General features: G+C 57.8%; 1 protein-coding gene across 3 annotated transcripts; it reads left to right on the top strand.

Moving 5' to 3' along the window:
- Window positions 1–1123: 1123 nt before the first annotated feature.
- Window positions 1124–19637, top strand: STRIP1 (striatin interacting protein 1). Of its 3 annotated transcripts, none has more exons than XR_016237121.1 (21): window positions 1124–1415; window positions 3886–3955; window positions 5130–5204; window positions 5593–5727; window positions 5829–5949; window positions 7112–7180; window positions 8132–8238; window positions 8347–8474; window positions 10155–10337; window positions 10633–10850; window positions 12318–12383; window positions 12471–12534; window positions 13324–13395; window positions 13808–13882; window positions 14023–14120; window positions 14848–15310; window positions 15489–15589; window positions 16213–16279; window positions 16767–16871; window positions 17437–17641; window positions 18705–19637. XR_016237121.1 is itself a non-coding variant. In XM_002715791.5 (21 exons), the coding sequence occupies exons 1-21, from the start codon at window positions 1236–1238 to the stop codon at window positions 18950–18952; spliced, it is 2514 nt and encodes an 837-aa protein (XP_002715837.3). In that variant the 5' UTR covers window positions 1128–1235; the 3' UTR covers window positions 18953–19637. The 3 variants fall into 3 exon arrangements, 2 of the variants coding, with proteins under 2 accessions (XP_002715837.3, XP_089193130.1); XM_002715791.5 differs by having other exon boundaries at window positions 1128–1415; window positions 15184–15310; XM_089337004.1 differs by having other exon boundaries at window positions 1206–1415; window positions 10633–10770; window positions 15184–15310.
- The last annotated feature ends 2384 nt before the right edge of the window (window positions 19638–22021 follow it).

Here is a 22021-nt window from a genome sequence, read left to right as displayed (position 1 = left end):
AATCCTGCAAAGTCAGTTTAACAAAAAACTCACCCTTGATGTGGGACCACTCTTGATGTCTCAGTACTCTGGCTGCCCCCAGCAGTAATCCTGTCAAGTCAGCTTAGTCAGAAACCTTACCCTTGATGCTTCCTCCTAGTAGTTTTTGGTCCACGGATCCTCACTTGTCCTTTTTGGAGGCAAAGTTAGGTTCAATCTCTCCCTTAAGGCAAGCCAAAGTTGCAGTGGCCCCTATACTTGTGCCCTGTTGAACAAATTCTGCCCTGATATCTTTAAATGTTTTTTTGTTTTTTTTTTTGACAGGCAGAGTGGACAGTGAGAGAGAGAGACAGAGAGAAAGGTCTTCCTTTGCCGTTGGTTCACCCTCCACTGGCTGCCGCGGCCGGCGCACTGCGGCCGGCGCACCACGCTGATCCGATGGCAGGAGCCAGGAGCCAGGTGCTTTTCCTGGTCTCCCATGGGGTGCAGGGCCCAAGCACCTGGGCCATCCTCCACTGCACTACCTGGCCATAGCAGAGAGCTGGCCTGGAAGAGGGGCAACCGGGACAGAATCCGGTGCCCTGACCGGGACTAGAACCCGGTGTGCCGGCGCCGCAAGGTGGAGGATTAGCCTATTGAGCCACGGCGCCGGCTCTGCCCTGATATCTTTAACAAGTGTCATGAATACCTTTTCCTCGAATACCTCACAGCCTTATTTCTCTAATATCACCCTTTTTTGTTCATTGTTTGGCCCACTAGGCATTTATGGACTGGGAGTTTTCTCTGTGCTATCTCACTGCTTAAGCATAGCAGACAATGAGTGCACGTGCCACACTGTGATTGATTTAGTCGTGCATGGCTACCCCAAATGAGTGCAAACTCCATGAAAAGGTCTTATCCATCTTGTTCCCTACGGTATCCCTAAGTTTTGAACACTGCTATGACATTGCTAAGTGTAAATCGATTTTAGAGGAAAGAGGGGGGCCGCTAAACAGACTGAACGAGATAGAGCAGGCCTCACACACAGAACGACATCTGAGTAGAACTGGAGAGAAAGAGCAGAAACTGAAAAGACCAAGAAAACCAGTATTTCAGCCAGGAGAAATATCGCGAGATGTCGGGCAGCCAAGATGGCTTCCCGCACTTGCCGCCACACTCAATATGGCGAACAGAGAGAGCGTTCCTGGAGGAAGTCACGCGAGATTTGCATCCCGGGGACTGTTCGTGAATTGAGCCGGGGGTGTGGAACAGCCAAGATGGAGCCGGCAGCCGGTGGTCCAGGCCCTCTGATTGTGAATAACAAACAGCCTCAGCCGCCGCCACCTCCACCGCCCGCGGCTGCGCAGCCTCCCCCTGGAGCACCGCGAGCGGGCGGAGGCCTCTTGCCCGGAGGCAAAACCCGCGAGTTCAACCGCAACCAGCGCAAAGACTCGGAGGTCAGGAGCTTCTGGGGGCGAGGCTAGGACCCGGCGGGCGGCGGCTGGGGGCCCGGGCTCGCGCTCGCGGCCGAGCTGGGCTTCCCGGGGGGTTCGGCGGGGCGGGACCGGGGAGCTGTCACTTTACAGCCGAAGGAGCAGGCAGCGAGGCTGGTGTGGCAGTTCCCCGGGCCGGGGGCGTGAGGCTGGCAGCGCCGCCCGAGACAGGCTCCCGGAGCCGGCATCCACCCGCTGGCTCCCGCGGACAAGCCGCCCCCGCCGCGGCCGCCGATGAAAAGCGGGCGCCCCCAGTCTCTTATCCTCTCGGTGGAGGGCGCCGACCGGACGGCGCGGGCGGGCAGGGAGGCGGCTGGCGAGGGTTTAGACACAAGGCGCCTGGAAGGCGGATGGAGCTAATGACCACTCATAGTACAGCGAGGCCGGAGCTTTCGAGAGCAGGGGGCGTTGCCTCTGGTGCAGGCTCCGGCCATGGGTTGGCAGTGCTTGGTGTGCCCAGAGCGCCCGATGCTGGGGGCCCTTAAAGGATTAGACGCACTCGTGCCGGGGACCCAGGCTTCGCTCGAGTTCCAGGGGCGCCGGCTGGGGAGCAGCTGACTGCTCACCTCGCCCCGAGAGAAGGCGTTGCTCCTACCGCTTCCCTGCGCAGATTCATGAATGAAGACGCACGTCGCAGCGTTGTAGGGCATCGTAATCAGCGCGTGCCAGAGCTCTTACTATGCAGTCTCCTTCACCTGACGCAATCCCGGGCCGCTCCGCCGACTGGCGCTGATGAGTGAGAGGGAGCCATCGCTGTCCAGGCGCAGTGTCCCCACTCTTCCCCGCCGCAGAGCCGGGATACTGGCTTTGGACGTGCAGGATCAGCTCCTCTCCGTCTTCTGTGCTTTTGTTGCAACCCCAGACCTCTGGTGTAAAACACTGGCAAGCTCAGAGTTGGAGCTGGAAGTGAATTCTTTGGAAAAGCAAAGGAAACCGACGTTTGTGGGACCCGTGGGTGGTGGGACATCCAGGAGGACGACTCAGTACTTTTTCAAGCACGGGGAGGTTGTGAGAGTGAGGGGCGTAAGCCCACCTTCATCCTGAGAGGGGTTATTTTTGAAAATGGCTTTACATTTTCCTGAGTAGCCATGACCAGTTGAATACCGTTGGGTGCATTTTCACGTCTCTTACTACCTTTTCATTTCCACCGAGACTGAACCCACGGGAGGCCAGGAGACTGTCTGCAGGTGTCTCCTTAAGGTGCAGAGGCTGAGTCAGGCGGAAGGCAGTAGCTGGGAGCTGGATCTATGCCTGGGAGATAGGGAGGCTGATCTCTGCCGAGAGCGCTCTGTGCTACATAATCCTGATCGGTTCTTAAAAACCTGCAGGGTAGACTTTCCTCATCCCCATTCCAAAAAGGAAGAAACTGGGGCTGGCACTGTGGCGTGGTGGGTTAAGCCATTGCCTGCGAGGCCCACATCCCATATGGGCACTGGTTCAAGTCCCAGCTGCTCCACTTCTGACCCAGCTCTCTGCTATGGCCTGGGAAAGCAGCGGAAGATGGCCCAAGCGTTTGGGGTCCTGCACCCGTGTGGGAGACCCAGATGAAGTGCCTGACTTTCGCCTGGCCCAGCCCTGCCTGTTGTGGTCATTTGGGGAGTGAAGCAGTGGGTGAAAGTTCTCGTTCTCTGTCTCTCTCTCTCTCTCTGTAACTCTGACTTTCAAATGACTAAGTAAAGTAAATCTTCTAAAAAGGAAAGTGCGAAGCTCAGTGACTTGGGAGAGGGGTCGTGTGTTGTCTCGGAATAAGGGGCAGAGCTCTTGTTGTAGATGTTACCTAAGACTGAGGGTGGGAACCGCTCTCTTCACCACTCTGCTATCGCGAGGCCTACAGGACGGTGTGTTCTGGGTAATCACCTGTGCCCAGCAGTGAAAAGGGTCTGTCGCATTCTCCTGTGTGTGGGAGGCGGGCCCATCTGTTTGCTGCCTTCTCTGTCAGTTCTCACTGCAGTTTGAGACAAGGGCGAGAGACTAAGAGTTTGAATGCTGGGTTGATAGCCCACTAGCTGCCTAGATTCTGGAATCCTAGCACTTTGTGGAATAGTGGCTTCAGGGCACAACGTACTTGGAAGCTTTGTGTTCGTTCATTTGAGAGGGATTTGAATATAAAGCAGTGGAGGACTGTGCTGGGCATTGTGAAATCGCTGCTGATCAACGTGGACTGACTTCCTGCTTTCAAGGGCCTTGCAGTCTCGTGGCGAGGTGGAAACTGGACCCCACATGCAGTAGTTACAGGCGCTCTGGAGGGACAGGATAAGGTGCTCTGAGACGGCTTGGTGGGGAGGAGCGCGGGGCTAGCCCAGGAGACGAAATATGGTGATCGAACAGCAAGCAAAGGGGAGGCAGTGGTTTCCTGGGAACAGTGGTGGCTCTGGGTGCATTTCTGTTTCCTGCTTTGTAAAGTACGCGTAACGCTGTCTCCTTTTGTCAACAGGGCTACTCCGAGTCACCAGACCTTGAGTTTGAATATGCTGACACAGACAAGTGGGCCGCAGAGCTGTCGGGTAAAGCACAGTCCTTTTGTCATCTGGGGGCAGTTTTCTCCATATTGGTCTTTACGGAGATTTACAATGTGTATCATTTTGGAATCATTTTTTCCTTAGTTGTATCAGTGATACACACACACACATATGTATGCATACATATATGTGAATAGTATGTTATTTTGTTTAAGTTTTGTGTACCTTGAAACTGGGTTCGATCGTTCTTTTGTTTGTTCTCTTTCTCTCTTTCATTTGTTTTTTCTCTCTTCCTTCCTTTTTTTAGATGTATTAATTTATTTGAAAGGCAAAATTACAGAGAGAGAGGGAAAGACAGAAAAAGAGAGGTCTTTGATCTGCTGGTTCACTCCCCAAATGGCCACAATGGCAAGGGCTAGGCCAGGCCAAAGCCAAGAGCCTGGAACTTCATCCAGGTCTCCCACGTGAGTGCCGGGGCCCAAGCACTTGGGCCATCCTCTGCTGCTCTCCCAGGCACATTAGCAGGGAGCTGGATCAGAAATGGAGCAGCTGAGACACAAACTGTCACTCGTATGGGATGCCAGCGTTGTAGGCAATGGCTTAACCTGCTAGGCCTCAACGCCAGCCCTGTTCTTTACTTTTCTGAAACATCTCTGTATTCAGCTCAGTTGGCTAGGGCCTAGTCCCAGGGTGACATGGTAATGTTCCTTGGCCATACACTGTCCCCCAGCAGTCGCCTCCCATACAGTAGTGTGTCATGGGAGATACCAGCAAACACGCCTGCATGTGTGCAGATCTGCCATTGCCACAGCCACTCCTGTGTGACCTAAGTCCAATGTGAGCTGCTTCTCCAGCCTCCATACTCCCGGGTCAGTTGGCAGGTAGCACTGGGGAGACAGTTTCAAGGTGGCGCTCACCTCTGGCATGGCATGGCGTGGCGTGGCGTGGCATGGTGGATCGGTGCGTATCAGATGGAAGTGCCTGTATTTATGCTTCTCCGGTGTCCTGGATTTCAGCTGCAGGGGGAGTCAGCATTCTCTGCATTACATACCCGAGCGCCCTAAGACACCCCCACCCCGAGTGATTAGCATAGGCCAGGAGTCGACGGGTGCAGGGGCAGAGTTGGTCCCGGAAGCACACACCTGACCTTGCTGGCTACTTGGGAGTCCCCTGGGGAAGCAGGTGTGGAGCTGCTGTGACGAGACTCTGTTCTTGACAGAGCTTTACAGCTACACGGAAGGACCGGAATTCCTGATGAACAGAAAATGCTTCGAGGAAGACTTCAGGACTCATGGTGAGGTGGTTTCCTGATTTCTTGGCTCATCACCGGCGTTGCAAGAGCTCCAGTTTCTCTTAGTCATCTGGATGACCTAAGTCATCCTGGAATGGCCCGAGAAACCTGTTGGACCGAGTTGTTCCAGGCCGGGTGCAGCACGTAGAGTCGCCTTGTGGGCCTTTGCTGGCGGCTTTGCAGAATGTGAGCACTGGGGAAGAATCTGTGTGACTGTAGTGTTTGGGTCAGGAAGTTCCGATTCATAGAGCAGCAGTCGGACCTTGCCCCTTTCACAGAGTCACCGGTCTTTCCACCCCTGTGGCAATCCTGAATTTGGTGGATCAACAGCGGTCTCTTCCATTGTGAGCATTTTTCTAGGCTCAGGTATCACTGGTGTCTTGCCCTGCAGTGACAGACAAAAAGTGGACCGAGCTGGACACCAACCAGCACCGAACCCATGCCATGAGGCTCCTGGATGGCTTGGAAGTCACTGCCAGGGAGAAGAGACTCAAGGTGGCTCGAGCAATTCTCTACGTTGCCCAAGGTACTGGGTGGGCCTCGCCTGGGTCCCCTGGCGCCTCTGCCAGTGACGTCGCCCAGTCAGACGTGGGGGTGGGCTTGGCGAGCATTGCCGTGTGTTGGCAGGCACCTTTGGCGAGTGCAGCTCGGAGGCAGAGGTGCAGTTCTGGATGCGCTACAACATCTTTCTGCTGCTGGAGGTGGGCACGTTCAACGCCTTGGTGGAGCTTCTGAACATGGAAATAGAGTGAGCACTTCTGCGGGGCTTGAGTAGGGAGGCGAGGGCAGGGCTGGACGGAGGACCGTCTGTAGAACACACTGGCTTTGAAGGGGTTAAACGGGCCACTTGGGCTGAGGGTTTCCCCCCAGGCTCTGTTCTCACCTCTGGGGTTTCATAATTGGAAGCTGCCACCATTAGGGACCAACCCTAATGCCTGCAGCTCCCTAAAGCCAGCAGCGCCTTCAAGTCAGGCAGTGCCCGTGCCAGGCCTCTGGTGCCCCTCAAAAGAAGCTCTGCATTTGAGCCCTCTTTTGCTCCTGCTGACTCCATTTTGTTTGCTCTGCAGTTTTGCCCTCAGCAGGAGGCCAGAGCCCAGTGTGACATGTGGTGGGCTCAACCTCAGCCTTGTCTGGCAGGTGTCACCGCCGGCGCCTTGTTTGATAGACAGGTTGGCTGTGCTCGTGTGAGGATAGCGTCATCAGGGATAAGCGCTAAGCACACTCGCCGAGTGCCTCTGTGTCCCAGGCATTGTTTGAAGGAGACTGTAGATCTAATTCATGCTAATGACATGGGTCCTGGGTCCTGTTTCGCTCCCAATTTAGAGGAAGCTGAGGCACGGGGCAGTTCAGTACCTTGCCCAAGGTCACATAGCTAGTAAGTGCTGGAGCCAGGATTCAAGCCTTGCAGTCTGGTCCAGGCCTGAGCTGGTGGGCTTTTTGTTTGTTTGTTTGTTTGTTTGTTTTAAGATGTATTTATTTATTTGAAAGGCAAAGTTACAGAGAAAGAGAGGGAGAGACAAAGATCTATCCACTAGGTCACACCCCAGATGGCTGCAATGGCCAGGGCTGGGCCAGGCCAAAGCCAGGAGCCAGAAACTTCCTCAGGTGTCCCACATGGGGGGAGGGGCCTGAACACCTGGGCCATTTTCCACTGCTTTCCCAGGCGCATTATCAGGGGGCTGGATCAGAACCAAAGCAGCCCGGACATGAACCGGCGCCCATGTGGGATACCGGCAGTGAAGGCGGTGGCTTAACCTGCTATGCCACAGCACCGACCCCACTGTGCCGCGTGGCCTCTTGTGCCGCCTTAGCACATGTCGCAGCCCTTTGGTCCCCCACTGGGTGGGACTTGTTGAGGGCATCACTCCGCCTGGCCGGGCCAAGTGCTGACTCTCGAGTCTCCTTTGCAGCAACAGCGCCGCGTGCAGCAGTGCCGTGAGGAAGCCCGCCATCTCCCTGGCGGACAGCACAGACCTGAGGTGAGCAAGGGCGGGCCTGGGCTCTCCCGGCAGGGCCGGCTCTGGGCGGTGCCTTTGGTTTCCTCGTTGAGTATGCGTCCCTTCTGCACATGCAGACCTGCAGGTGTCTCAGGTCGGATGGGCTCAGTGTGACTGATGAGTGGGCCTTGCTGAGGACCCTACCTTGGTGGGGCTCTGGGTTGAGACTCCCAAAGGAAAGCCAGGGTCGAGGCGCTTCCTGGAGCCTCAGAGAAGTGTGGGCCTGCTGCGGAGGACTTGCTGGTGGGTGTTATGTATTTGGCTGAAGCACAGCTTGTTGCGCCTTGGCCTCCCACTTTGCTGCCGGCCCAGCTGGAGCCCCATCTACCTGACTTAGCCTGCCAGCTTCGTAATGGGTCATGGATGCAAGGGACTGGTAGCGGCTGCCGGACAGCAGATCGCGTTGCCGTCCTTGAGGGTTGGAGCCTGGCTCTGTGAATGTGGAGGTTGTCCGGGTGGGGTGCTTTTGGTGTCCCTGATGTAGTTAGAGTTCTCTTCGCGCTTCCCGCCCTGTCACGGTAAACGCTATCCTTGCTCTCCCCGGGACTGTCCTGTGTTGACCCTCAGAGCTCACTCCCGTTTCTGGGTTTGTTTTCTCTTGCCCGGAAGCCTGTGGCAGTCAGTGCTTTTGGCCATTCTTGTTCATAGTCACTCATTGAGCAGCCTTTGAATAGGCACCTGCCTTGAGTGAGCACGTTGTTAGGCGGCGCTGGAGAGAGAAAACAGAGTAAGCTCTGGTCCCCCAGCCAGCACAGCAGGAAACGGTGACGGAAATACCGGGAGGGGAGAGTGAAGCCTGCCTTTGCTCCGGGGGCCTCTCAGCTCTCCCCTTTCTGTTCCCTGTATTATCCCACGTGAGCTGGGATGAAGGAAGCCAGGGCTGCTCCCTAGATTCCCCAGCCTACTCCTTTATGAACTGGCTCTCGTCCCCAGGGTCCTGCTCAACATCATGTACCTGATCGTGGAGACTGTGCACCAGGAGTGCGAGGGCGACAAGGCTGAGTGGAGGGCCGTGCGACAGACCTTCAGAGCCGAGCTGGGTAGGACCCTCGGGGTCTCCTTCGGGCCCGGTCTGGAGCTGAGTCTGGGAAGCTTTGGGAAGGTTTGCAGCTGCTGCGGTCGTCCTGATCCCTTTTTGTCACCCCTAGGCTCCCCACTGTACAACAATGAGCCATTTGCCATCATGCTGTTTGGGATGGTGACCAAATTTTGCAGTGGCCACGCCCCTCATTTCCCGATGAAGAAAGTTCTTTTGCTGCTCTGGAAGACCGTATTGGTGAGCACCTGGTTGCAAGGAACTCAGGCAGTAAGGGGTTGGACGGGGGTGGGGGACTGCCCCTATGTAGCCTTTTGAAGCTTGAATGGGAATGTATAATCTCTATAGTTAAAAAGTATTGCGCAAGCGCCTGAAAGGAGACGTCAGAGCAGTCGCTGCATTGGGCCCCTGCAGCCCAGGAGGACTTGGTCTCTGTTTCAGGCTAGATTATTGCTCCCAACCCCCGGAGAAGCTGTTGTCTCAGTCATAGTGCAGCCTCTCCCCCCAGGCCGCCTCGCAGGAAGCCACTGCTGAACCTGCAGTTTGTCAGGTGACTTGAGGCAGAGTTAGAGCTGGGGTAATTGGGGGCCCTTTGTCCGATGCCACATGTGGGGAGCGAGAGGGAGCCCTGAGCTGGCCTCCAGAACCCTCGGGCCGGCAGGGAACCTCTTTCTAGCTTGACTGCCAGGGGTGGGCTGGCTTCGCATACTGTCGGTCCCCGACCTGGGCCAGGCCTCCGTGGGGGACAACCTGGGGAAAAAGGGGAGCTGGAGTTGGGGCTGCGGCTGTCACTGCGGCTCCCCTGCCCTCTGAGCAGGCCGACTGGGGCCAGGGCTCAGTAAGATGGGGTCCTCCTCAGTCATCTCATGTTTCTCTTGGCCACGTGTCCTGCGGGTTCCCCTCGAGGCCTTACTAAAGGCAGAGTGGAACCGAATGGCTCAGATGGTGGAACTCAGCAGCCATATGTGCCATGCGAGGCGTCTCCTCATCGGGAGGTGTTTTGATGTGAAGCTTTCTTTTATTATTATTTAAAGGTTTATTTACTTGAAACACAGAGTTACAAAGAGAGAGGGAGAGACAGAGAGAGAGAGATCTTCCTGTTGCTACTCCACTCCCCAGATAACCGCAACAGCTAAGGCTGGGCCATGCCAAAGTGAGAAACTCCATCCAGGTCTCCTGCATGGGTGCAGGGGCCCAAGCACGTGGGCCGTCCTCCACTGGTTTCCCAGGTGCAGAAGTGGAGCGCCCAGGACCTGAACTGGTGCCTGTGTGGGCTGCTGGCATTACAGGCAGTGGCGTAACCCACTGTGCCACAACACTGGCCCGTAGTTGAGTCTTAATTTGAGTAACCAACACCGTGTTTCCAGTTGACTGACAGACTGGCGTATACAAGTATTGAGAGGTGTGAGCCTCGCAGCCTGCCCTTTGTTTTTGGAGGGGGTATCGCAAGCCTGCATTTTACTCTCCTCTCTCTCCCCTCTTGCTGACTAGGGTCACTGAATCCCCTCGGGGCTGGCAGTGGTTCCGTGTGTAGAGGTTGTGTGGGTTGTAGTGCTGTTGCGGTGGCTTATTTACTAGAGAGGCAGACAGAGAGTGCCCGTCTGGTAGTTCACTCCCCACAGGGCTGGGCCCGGCAGAAACTGGGAGCCAGGAACTCATTCTGAGTCTCCCACATAGGTGGCAAGGACCCAAGTACTTAATTCAGTTACTGCTGCCTCCCAGGGTGTGCAGTAGCAGGGAGCTGGGATTAGGAGCAGAGCTAGGACTCAAAGCAGGCACTGCAGTGAGGCAGGGATGTGTCCCAAGCGGCATCCCCACCACTAGGCCGAGTGCCTTCCACTGGGTGCCTTTGAGCCTGGCGCAGTGCCCAGGGCAGCGGTGGTCCTGCTGACGCCAGCTGCACGCCCCTGTCTGGTGCAGTGCACACTGGGCGGCTTTGAGGAGCTGCAGAGCATGAAGGCTGAGAAGCGCGCCCTCCTGGGCCTCCCCCCGCTGCCCGAGGACAGCATCAAGGTGATCCGCAACATGAGGGCCGCCTCGCCGCCAGCGTCTGCCTCCGACCTCATCGAGCAGCAGCAGAAAAGGGGCCGCCGGGAGCACAAGGTGAGGGCGGCAGAGGGCTGTGCAGGTGCACACAGAGGCAGGGCTGCCGGCGTCCTCAATGGGCGGGTGGAGGATGCCAGTTCAGCAGGGGCACTCTGACCGTGGCCCCGGGCCCTGCACAGGGTGCGCTCGGCTGCAGCACTGTTGAGGTGTTAGACGAGAAATCGCCATTTGGTCCCAGCCTTTCCACCGCTCTTGCTCTCTCCCCAACGCCTTCCAGTCTCCTGCCCTCTCAGCCGCACCTGCCAACGCTGGCTCAGCGGGCAGCCCCTGTCAGGTCTGCCTCTGTTCGTAGGCTCTGATAAAGCAGGACAACCTGGATGCCTTCAACGAGCGGGACCCCTACAAGGCCGACGACTCCCGGGAAGACGAGGAGGAAAATGACGACGACAACAGTCTGGAAGGGGAGACCTTTCCCCTGGAGCGGGATGAGGTGATGCCTCCCCCACTGCAGCACCCCCAGACCGACAGGCTTACCTGCCCAAAGGGGCTCCCGTGGGCCCCCAAGGTCAGGTGAGTGTCAGAGCTCCACAGTGCTCCTGGTCCTAAAGCCAGAGCCCGTACACCCTCACACCTGGCCCCTGTGCGCAACCCCAAGCTGTGCTGGCCTTGCTGGCCCTTGTGCGGCCCCGAGTCAGTAGTTTGAGTCAGCTCTTGGTTCGACACACTAGTGAAGGGGGTTAGGAAACGCAAAGCAGGGTGTTACCGTGAACCCGTCCCCACCCAGCCCTCTTAATGGAAAAGTGGAAGGATAAGGAAGACTTTCCTAGGGATCATAGCTAAGGTAGGTAGGGTAGCTGTGGGAAAATGGATGGCTAGGAAGGACCTAGAGATAGAAAACTGGAATCTGGGTGGTGGGCAGTAGCTTGAGAAGTAGGTGAACACGCGAGGGGAGGGAGGTGAGCCCCTGTCCTGGCCCAGGCAGAGCCTCTGCTCTGAGTACCTGTGAAGGGAGTGCAAAAGAGGCCATCCAGAAGCTTCTGCCAGGTGTGCCGATGGCTTAAAACCGGAAAACGTGACACCTGTGCAAGATCAGGAGCGTGTAGCACTGATTATCGAAAAATGTTAAATACTCAGGGTTGGCACTGTGGTACAGTGGGTTGGGCTGCGGTCTGGGGTGCTGGCATCTCCTAGGGGCGCCGGTTTGAGTCTGGGATGCTCCACTTCCAATCCAGCTCCCTGCTGATGCACCTATGGAAGCAGCTGGAGATGGCCTGAGTGCTGCCACCCACGAGGGAGACTTGGATGGAGTTCCTAGCTCCTGACTTCGGCATGGCCCACCCTGGCCATCACAGCCATTTGGGTAGTAGACCAGTGAATGGAGGATCTCTCCTTCTGTCCCTCCCTCTCTGTAGCTCTACATTTCAAAGAAATATAAATCTTTTTTAAAAACAGTAAATATTTAAGAAAGTCTGTTGACAAACTTGTTACTTCAGTCACAGAAAACATATTTTCTTTCTTTTTTTTTTTTAAGATTTATTTATTTATTTGAAAGGGTTACACAGAGAGAGGAGACGCAGAGAGAGAGAGGTCTTCCATCTGCTCGTTCACTCCCCAGTTGGCTGCATTGGCCAGAGCTGTGCCAATCCAAAGCCAGGAGCCAGGAGCTTATTCCAGGTCCCCCACGTGGGTGCAGGGGCCCAAGGACTTGGGCCAATTTCCACAACTTTCCCAGGCCATAGCAGAGAGCTGGATCATAAGTAGAACAGCCAGGACTTGAACCAGTGCCCATATGGGATGCCGGCACTGCAGGCAGCGGCTTTATCCACTATGCCACAGCGCTGGCCCCAGAAAATATATATTCAAACTATTAATCCAACAAAATTATAAGAAACATGAAAATAGCCTGAAGGTTATAGTTTTTTTCCTTTTACCAAAAGCAAGAACAATTACGGGAGGCTTCCCTGGTTTCACAGTTGCTGGATGTTCTGTGTTTCTCTTGTCTGTGACACCAAAAACCTCGCCCTCTTCCTTTGGCAGAGAGAAGGACATTGAGATGTTCCTTGAGTCCAGCCGCAGCAAGTTCATAGGCTACACCCTGGGCAGGTGGGTGTGACCCGCGTCCTGTGGCGCTCACTGCCCTTCTGTGTGCCTTGATGCCGAGGCTCAGACGGGGCCTTCTTTCTTCTCCAGTGACACGAACACAGTGGTGGGGCTGCCCAGGCCGATCCACGAAAGCATCAAGACTCTGAAACAGGTAAGCGGCTGTGGGTGAGCTTTTGGCCAGATCTGGTCCGGGTGAGTAAAGTGCGCCTGACCCGTAGGGAGTAGCCCTTGAGAACTGTTACCCATCTTAGAGCCTGGGCTGTGGGCAGGGTGCACTGCAGAATAGCTGGGCTTCTGTTGGGGCTGACGGATCAGGTTAACGGCTGGCAGCTGGAGTTGTGAGGACCCAGCGCGTAGCCCTGCTTGTTCCTTGTCCAGGTCGGCGGGCAGTGGATATGGAGGAGTGGGCGGCCGGGCCCTGTTCACTGATCAGAGAGTCGTGGGAGAATGAGGCTGAGGGAGAAAAGAGCACAGGCTGTCAGCAAATGGATTCTGGAGAAAGGGGTTGGGCTAAGCCTCTGCTGTTCCTCCTCCCCTCCTCTCCAGTCCAGGTCGAGAGACCTGGAGTGGTTTGCAGGTCGTGGCCCTTTGCCCGGGACTCGTGTCTCCCCTGCCACACCTGGAGTGCAACCACTTACATGGTTCCCAGATGTGTTTTCGAATCTGGACGCCTTGGTTTTGGTTTCAGTAGCGTTTGTCATCACTGAAGCTATGGGAGAGCCCCTGGCCCTCCTTTAGTTTGCCTTCTGCTCTCTGCCGTGGGCTTCTTAGCCTGGCTATTAGCGGTAGGGAGTGCCTGCTGAGAAGGATGCTTGGGGTTTAGAGGTCTTTGTGGTGACTTGGCCTCTCCTGGAAGACTGTGTTTGAAGGAAAAATGTTGGGGCTTGGTGAGGGCACGAGGGCTGTCTTCCCCAGCGCCTCCTTTGCCGTCTCTCTCCAGCATAAGTACACGTCCATCGCCGAGGTCCAGGCGCAGATGGAAGAGGAGTACCTTCGTTCTCCTCTCTCAGGGGTGAGTGGGGGCCTTTGTCAGCCCACAGCCGTCCCCAGCTGTCCCCAGGCCCTCTGCTGGGCCCAGACTAAGGTGGCACAGCCAGCGCAGGGGTCAAGAGCACAGACCCTGAGTCCCAGCTCCACTACTTAGTGGGGGGCAACTTATTGGATCTCTGTTTTGTTTTCTCACTTATGAAATGAGAATAGCAGCAGTGACATGGTGCCTTCAAAGAGTTGCAGTAAGGAGGAACCGAGTTATTCCAAGTAGAGGGCCTGGCACGGTTCAGGGGAGGGGGTGGAGGTGGGGTTGCCATCATTGTCTTCAGTTCTTTACATTGACACCTACATCTTCTTCTCCAGCCAGTGAGGAAGCTGGCCCAGGAGAGTGCAGTGTGGACTGGGGTTTTGTCTTTGTACCCACTGTGTTCAAGGGAGAAGAGGAAGTCGAACAGGTCCCTGCAGAAACTCTCTACCAAGGCCTGCTCCCCAGCCTGCCTCAGTACATGGTGAGTGCTGCATCTGGGGGCCCTCTGGGTGCCTGCAGCAGGATCCCCTTCCCCACGGGACTGGCCTCGAGTACAGCCCGCAGGAGGACCAGCGCTCGGGTGGCCTGTGGTGCGGGCGCTGAGCCGTCTGCGCTTCCCAGATTGCCCTCCTGAAGATCCTGCTGGCTGCAGCCCCCACCTCAAAAGCCAAAACCGACTCAATCAATATCCTGGCGGACGTGCTCCCCGAGGAGATGCCGTGAGTGCTGCTCCGGGACTCGAGCAGGGTGGGGGGAGGTGGGGGAAGGGCAAGTGGCCCCCTTTTGTTAGGAGTCCCTGCTCAGGAACCAAGCTGTCGCCCTGGCTGTGGACATGGCTTGGTCTGCCGGGCATGGATCCTAGTGTACACTCTGCCTCAGGGTGACCCCCTAAGATGGGGGGAATGGTCTCTCCTCTGTGAAGTGAGTGGGGGGCATTAGACACGTGCCACACCCGCCCCATAAAGCCGCATACAGGGTCAGCTTCTGGACAGTTTGCCTGCAACAGCTGAGCCTGAGCTGGTGAGGTGGCCGGCAGAACGCTGGCCAGTGTCTCAGGGTGGCTGTGGAATCCCGAGGGCTTCTTCCTCCCTGGGCCCTGAGCGCATCTCTTCGACATGCCAGTGCAAAGTGAGATTGTGTTCTGCTTTGAGAAGGACGAGGCCTTGGCCTCCTCTGCTGCCAGCGGCCCCTGGCCTGGAGCCCAGCCCCTGGCTGGCTGCAGCTCTGGAGCCTGGCAGCGGTAGCCAGGTGAGGGAGGAGGCGGGGATTGGCTGGCACCCGAGGGAGGGTCCTGGGATGTCAGGCCCTCATCATGGTCCGTGGGCAAGCTCCAGAGGCAAAGACTGTTTTCTCTTAGAAAGATTTCTAGTGAGAAGTCTTGAGTTAAGAAGCTGGGTAACTTGATACTAGCTAAATTGATCTGACTTCAAAATCTTTTTTTTCCAGTAACCTGAAACTTTGAAATGTACTAGTATTCCATGGAGCATACTTGGGGGGACTCAAGTTAAAATAATGGCAGAAACTCAAGGGAGATCTTGAAAAGCTGAAGTTCCTTTTGGGAGGAGAAGCAGAGAAACAGGCCAAGAATGTATTTGTGGGCGTCAGAGGGAAGGAATACATTGTGTTGGGCTAGACTGCATGGAGGTGGGCAGGGGGATCCCTGCACTTGACCGCGACACCATGGGCTGGGGTTGTCGCGGAGCCTTTGCCCAGAGAGGCTCTCTTGGGAGCTGGGTGGGAGGGGCTGCACTGCCAGCGGCTCATCCAGGCCACGGTTTCCAGCACCACGGTGTTACAGAGCATGAAGCTTGGGGTGGACGTGAACCGCCACAAAGAGGTCATCGTCAAGGCCATTTCTGCTGTGCTGCTGCTGCTGCTCAAGCACTTTAAGTTGAACCACGTCTACCAGGTACCTGCAGGGCCTTCCTTCGTGTCCACAGGGCGGGGGCCTCGGGCAGCCTGCAAGCACAGGCGCTTGCCTTTGACCCTGCTTGAGTTCTGCGTGAATATTTTAGGATGTGCTCCTCTAGCCAAAGCCTTTTATCCCAGTCCCGAGGGCCATGCTTCTTTTTTTCTGTTGGCTTTAGTTTGAATACATGGCCCAGCACCTGGTGTTTGCCAACTGCATCCCTTTGATTCTGAAGTTCTTCAATCAAAACATCATGTCCTACATCACCGCCAAGAACAGGTAGGCGTGGAGACTGGGGTGGGCTGGGCCAGACTGCAGGGCTGGCAGCTGCTTTCTCCCACTGCGTCCACTTTGCTGGCACCTCTGAGCTGGCATTCCGCCAGGCATCAGGGCACAGAGATGAAGGAGACTTGGTCCCTGGCTGTGGAGGGCCCAGCGTGACAGGCTCGTGACAGGTGACTGTGCCGGGGCAGGAGGGTCCTCATTCTGGGCCCCAGGACTCCCCTTAGCACTCTGGTGCCCCTCCTCCCCAAGCCAGCCGTGCTTGCCCTGGCTGCTCACCGGCTTGCGACGCCACAGGGTGAGCAGCCGGCCAGGACCGGGCCTCATCAGTGCCTTAAGCAGTCTCCTACCCAGCTCCAGCCTCCCTGGCATGGGGACACTCCCAGAGGATCTCGACCCCATGGGCACTATAAGCTGGTGTCTGGCCGCAGAGGGCCTCGTGGGATTTCTCGGAGCAGCTGTTTCCTCTCCTTGCGGCTGGGAAACCGGCGCAGGGCAGACCAGGCAGGCGCCTGCTTCTCCGACAAGCGCAGCAGGACGGCCAGGAGCAGCTCGGCCGCAGCTGCCCCACAGACCCGGCCTTTGCTCATGATGGCACCCGCTTCTCCTGCCCTCTGCAGCATTTCTGTCCTGGATTACCCTCACTGCGTGGTGCACGAGCTTCCGGAGCTGACGGCAGAGAGCCTGGTGAGTGGCCGGCCCCTTCCCAGCTGTCCCCTCGGCAGGAGGGTGAGCAGGCGGACAGCCTGCCCCACTCGGCATGGGTGTCTTTACAGAGGGGTCATGTGTGTGCGGCTGGCTTCTTAACCTTTGTGAGGGCATGGGAGGGCGGGGGGTGGGGGAGCAGGTGGATCTCGCCTCGCAGGAAGATTTGCAGGTAGAAGTTAGGGAGCGTGGTCTTCGGATCCCAGAGCCCGCCCAGTAGAGTGTCCTCCCTCGCCCCACACTGGACTCCTAGTGCCATAGCCTCTGTTCTCATGGTCCCTGTTCCCTGTTGGAGAAGTCTAGGGAGCCCCGGCCCAGGCCCCGCCAGCTTCTGACCTGGAGTGCCCGCGGGCTGCTCTGGGGTCAGGGGCCCCGGTGGAGGCGTGGTGATGCGGCTGTTGAGATCGCGCGGCTTGCTGGGCACCCTGCAGCTAGGAGGGTTGTGACTGGTGCTGGGTTTGCCCTGCAGGAAGCAGGGGACAATAACCAGTTTTGCTGGAGGAACCTCTTCTCTTGTATCAATCTGCTGCGCATCTTGAACAAGCTGACCAAATGGAAGCACTCAAGGACGATGGTGAGTCAGGCGCCGTCAGCAGGCCTGAAACTGGGAGCTCAAAGAAAGGGGCCGTGGCCCCGCCTTCCCCTTCTCCCCCCAGAAGCGGGGAGCCCCAGAGCGGGACCCTTCCCAGTTGACCGTGCTGCGGCCACTGCCGTGGCCTTGAAGGGCTGGTTCCGCTTCCTGGCTGGGTTGGACTAGAAGCCGGAGAGGCTCAGCCCTGTGCTGGAACACTGGAACACTGTGCACTCCTGGGAGGGCTCTGGTGTCTTCCTTGGCCCTGGTCTGTGGGTTCCTCTGGGGTGGGGCGGTCCCTGAGCCGCCTGGAGTTACCCACGCGTGTGCAGAGCAGCGTTGCTGCGGGAAGAATCCACAGCTTGCTTTAGATTCCAAAGGAACCCCTAACAGGAGGCCCCGCCATCTGGGTGGTCTGGAACGGTCCTGCTTTCAGCACTCAAAGTTCGTGTGCCAGGAAGCCCCTCAGTCTGGAGAAGGCGGGGGAGCGGCCCCCCGGCGTGGCCGCCGTGGCTGCTGGCGCGCTTGGCTTGGTCCTCAGCCGGCCCTCGCCTGTGCCCCTTTGCAGATGCTGGTGGTGTTCAAGTCGGCGCCCATCCTGAAGCGGGCCCTGAAGGTGAAGCAGGCCATGATGCAGCTCTACGTGCTCAAGCTGCTCAAGGTGCAGACCAAGTACCTGGGGCGGCAGTGGCGCAAGAGCAACATGAAGACCATGTCCGCCATCTACCAGAAGGTGCGCCACCGGCTGAACGACGACTGGGCCTACGGCAACGGTGAGGCTGCACCCGGGGCTGCCTGGGCCGGGGGACACCTTTCACCCCCTTCTACAGCAACAGTGAGGCCGCACCCGGGGCTGCCCAGGCTGGGGGACACCTTTCATCCCCTGCCCTCGGCTTCCTGGGCCTAGGGCAATGGTGAGGCCGTGCCCGGGGCTGCCCGGGCTGGGAACACCTTTCACTCCCCACCCTCGGCTTCCTGCCATCATAGCACTGGGATGGACTCTGAGCCGTTGCCCAGGCATGGCGCCTGTGATCTTCCCTCGGTGCCTCCGTCCAAGTCACTGCTTTTCTGGAACTTGTCGCCTGACTCCAGCCCCGCTGCACCTGCCTCCACTCTGGCTGTGGGAGGCTTGCAGCTCCTGCTCCCACGCTTCCATTTCTTCCCCTCCAGCTGTGCCCTGGTGATCTCTTCAACCGGCAGATCCTGTGGGGCAGCTCACGGAGTAAAATCCTCTAGCGTCCTCTTCCCCTGAGAACCAGAATCAGGGTCAGTGCCTCGAGCAAGGTGGATGAGGCCCCCCCCTTCCTCGTCGCCTCCTCTCTAACTCGACCCAGCTTCCTGTCTGACCTCATTACCCAGAGTCGGCCCTGCCCCCCTCACACTTGGGGGGTACCTGGCGCAAACCTTAGCCATGCCGTGGCCCACTTCTGGCCTCCACGTGCCCCGTTCACTGTTGCGATGTGCTTGCCGTGGCACCCGGGCTGACTCTGGCTATACACCCAGAGCCCGGGGGGCTTGTGTGGCCCACGGTGGCACGGCGTAGCTGTCGGGGGGTTGAGCGAGAAGGAGCAAACGAGGGCATCTCCGGGTGCTGCCTGTGACCCTGGAGAGCCGGGGAGGACGTCCCCTGGGTGGAGGGCGTCGTGCCCTGGCACTCCCCGGCTGGGTCCTCAGGGCGCCTGCGGCGTGTGCCTCTTCCTCTGCCTGTGCGAGGCTCCTGTCACACTTCCTGAGGCTAGCTTGGTGGCATGCTGCGCTGCCAGTCCGCGTCCCTGGTCCTGGCCTGGGCTCAGGGAACCTGGCCTGGCTCTAACCCTGCCTCCTGTTCTGTTCCAGATCTCGATGCCCGGCCCTGGGACTTCCAGGCAGAGGAGTGCGCCCTCCGTGCCAACATCGAACGCTTCAACGCCCGGCGCTACGACCGGGCCCACAGCAACCCCGACTTCCTGCCAGTGGACAACTGCCTGCAGAGTGTCCTGGGCCAGCGAGTGGACCTCCCTGAGGACTTCCAGATGAACTATGATCTCTGGCTGGAAAGAGAGGTCTTCTCCAAGCCCATTTCCTGGGAAGAGCTGCTGCAGTGAGGCTGCTGGGCAGGGGACTGAGAGAAACTGATGACCTGTTCCCTGGGGGAGTGGCCTCACGTGTGGCTGCAGTGCCCCCGGCCTCCTCCAGGTGGCAGCACAGCTCCACTGTCTCACAGTGGTGCCCTGGGCTTATTTATAGGTGACCTGGGGTAGCCTCGCCCAGTGATGGCCAGCATCCTGCTGCATCTCTGCGTGGAACACCCTCCCTTCACTACCTTCCCTCCCCCTTGCCATCCTCTTTTGAACATGATTGGCTGCAGCTCATTTCACACCCAAGGCTGGGCAGAGCTGGGGGCTGGGAACTCTCACTGCACCTGAGTTTCAAAGGTCACACCGAGCCCTCCTGAGACAGCAGATCCTTGGTGTGTCATCTGAGGAGGAGGGCTTAGGATTGGGGCAGGAGCCGCAGCCAGACGTCGGCATCGTGCTTGTGGTCTGGGGGTTTCTGATGGCATTCCAGCCTCCTGCTGAGTCTCACCCGGAAGCAGTTGCAGAGGACCCCGCGGCTGCCTCGGCACTTGCTTTTGGACAAGGGTTGAGGGAGGAGGGGCTTCCATCTTCCCTCCTGGTTGGCAAGGGCCTGTAGATATCCATGTATAAATCTGTGTGTCGTCTCCTGTGGCATGGTGGGCTTTCTCATGTGTTTGTGTACTCTGTTTACATTAAAAGGAAGCAAAAACAACCCCCACTGCCTTGCCTGGAGAAGCATGGCCTCAGCATCCCCAGGTCTGGAAAGTGGCTGCCCCGGCCGCATTGGGTCACCTGCCGGGGGGCCTGCTGCTGCCATCTGAGGGGCCCAGGCAGGGTTTGGTGCTATCCCCACATCAGTTGGGTCCGCCCCAGCCCACCCCCAGGGCTCTGACGGCTGCTGGTGCCCCCTCCCTGCCCAGCAGGACCACTGGGTGTAGGGTTGTTTCGGTAGGAGGCCCAGGTCTCCCTCAGCTGAAGCGGCTCCGGCTGAGGGAGAAGCAAGCCAAACCTTGGTGGGAGGTGTTGGCTTGAGGTCTCCTGGAGCCCACACTCGCGCTGAGATCCCAGGCCCCGGACCCCGTCTCTCCAGGGGTTACCGTTTTGTTGCTCCTGGAAAGAGGGCCCTTCTCGGAGCCACTGGGCCTTTGGTCGGCCTGTGGGCACTTTATATGAGGTCTTCAGCCTCCAGAGTGCCTTGCTTCTAAAGGAGAGGCCCTGTTTGAGGGTCCTCATGCTTGCACAGTCCTGGCACCTGCTGAGCCCCGGGGCAGGCCCTACTGGGCCGGCATGGCTGGAGCAGCAGGGAGCGGCAGTGGTGGACTCCTGTGGGCTGGCTAGTTGCTGAGACTCGCATGGGACAGGGTCTTTCACAGGGGCCTGTTGGAGTGTCCACTGTTTCTTGCCAGGATCGATGGGGAGTGTGTCTTGAGATTCCTGTTGGGGAAGGGGGACTTTCACATTCTCATTCCGCCATGGGGCTTCTGTCACCAAACCTGCCTGGCTGAGGCTTTGGCCTCCTCCTTGTCTGACTTCCCCCGTCTCCTCTCTGGCCTGCAGAAAAGGAACATAGAATACCAGAGTACCGGAGGCTGCAGGGGCTAGAAGACCTGGGCAGGGTGGGGAGGGGGCCTTCATCTGTGGGCCCAGGCGGGGCAAGGCCGCCTCCCAACCCTGGCTGTGCACGTGGTAGGTTGGCAGTGGGAACCGAGTCTTTGTACAGAAATCTCCTGATGCCACCTGATCTCTGTCCATGTTACCTGGGTCACGCAGTGGCCAGCGCACCTGAAGACCCCTTGTACAATAGGTGACATCAAGCGCTGCTCACCAGATGGAGCACCCTGAGGTCCAGGGTCCCTTGCGAATCACGAGTTGCTACTCACTGGGTGCCAGACAGGTCCCAGGAATGATGCCAGGTGTTTCTCGAAGGCTTTTCTACACCGGAGTCAGCAGATGCCAGGTCCTTGAGTGTGCCAGCTGCTGCTATGGTCCCCTTGTATGTGACGTCTGTTCCTTATAGCCCCAGTGCCATCCCTATGTCACAGGCGAGAAAACCCTGGCCCAGAACGTGCCCATGGTCACATTGTAAGGGCTGGAGATGGGATTCCAACCAGGCCTCTGTTGGCTGGGTACACGTGTTTCCCTACCCGCTTCCTGTCCCTGTCCCCCAGCACTGAGCACTAGTACCCTCATTTGCCGGTCTGTTCACCTTAGGACTTGCTCCGGTATGGCCCCTGGCACAGAGGGTTCATGGCCAAGGTCCCTTGCTTTGGTCCTGACTAGGCCCGTATGCTTAGCCTTGACCTAGCCTCTAGTTTGCCCTGAGTGTCTCCTGGCAGTGAGCAGGCCGGTGTCGTTCTTCTCAGGCTGTGCCTGTTTCTTGCCGTCCCGGGTCTCAGAGGACCCTGGTGCTGGAACTGTCCCTCTTTGCCTGTGAGGCTTCACTCCCGGGGGCTGGCTTCCTGGCTGTGCTCCCGCGAAGCCAGAGTATTGGGTTTCTGTGGCACTGGACCCGGTTAGCCGCGGGCTTCTGGCTGTAAAACGAGGGGGTTGCACCTGTGGGAGTGAGACCGCCCTGCCTTGCTGTCCAGCCTCTGGCAGTCCTCACGGAGGGACCTTGAGTTAATCCAGCTCATCTGTTTTCCAATGGCCCCATTGTGAGAGCTGACGAAAAGCCTGGATAGTGGATCCATGGACCTGGCTGAGACGATAATAAATGGCAGCGACTGTTAATGTTGCTGATGGCCCTGCCAACTTGGACAGACTTCTAGGAATTTGCATCAATTCCTGTGTCCCCTAAAAGACGCCCTGCCATCGAAGACCAGATACATCTGAAGGGCCCATCGCAGGTCCAGTTGGTCCCAGCTGGTGCTCCTGTTGCAGGAGAGCTGAGCCGGGCATCCTGCAGCCACTGAGTGGGAAGGGAGGGGGTTTGGCACCAGGAGCAGCTCAAGGGCACATGCTTCCTGCTCCTTGCCTTCCTGGGGAAATGGATCCTGGAGCCTGAACCTGGGCAGGAGGCTGGGGCAGGGGGGAGGGTAGGACGCCAGGACGCCCTCTGCTGGATCGTTTGGTTGTAGTCCACCCAGTTCCCAGCCA

The sequence above is a fragment of the Oryctolagus cuniculus genome, chromosome 7 (genome assembly GCF_051225735.1).
Source record: "Oryctolagus cuniculus isolate XC-2025 breed Fujian yellow rabbit chromosome 7, ASM5122573v1, whole genome shotgun sequence".
Lineage (NCBI taxonomy): Eukaryota > Metazoa > Chordata > Mammalia > Lagomorpha > Leporidae > Oryctolagus > Oryctolagus cuniculus.
This window is presented reverse-complemented; position numbering and strand designations above follow the sequence as displayed.

Bases quoted from the DNA above. Each gene is read 5' to 3' on its own strand.
- STRIP1 (XM_002715791.5), top strand. From the start codon at position 1,236: ATGGAGCCGGCAGCCGGTGGTCCAGGCCCTCTGATTGTGAATAACAAA. The intron at 7,181-8,131 runs GTGAGCAAGGGC...TCTCGTCCCCAG, and splicing joins GCGGACAGCACAGACCTGAG to GGTCCTGCTCAACATCATGT. The intron at 16,280-16,766 runs GTGAGTGGCCGG...TTTGCCCTGCAG, and splicing joins AGCTGACGGCAGAGAGCCTG to GAAGCAGGGGACAATAACCA.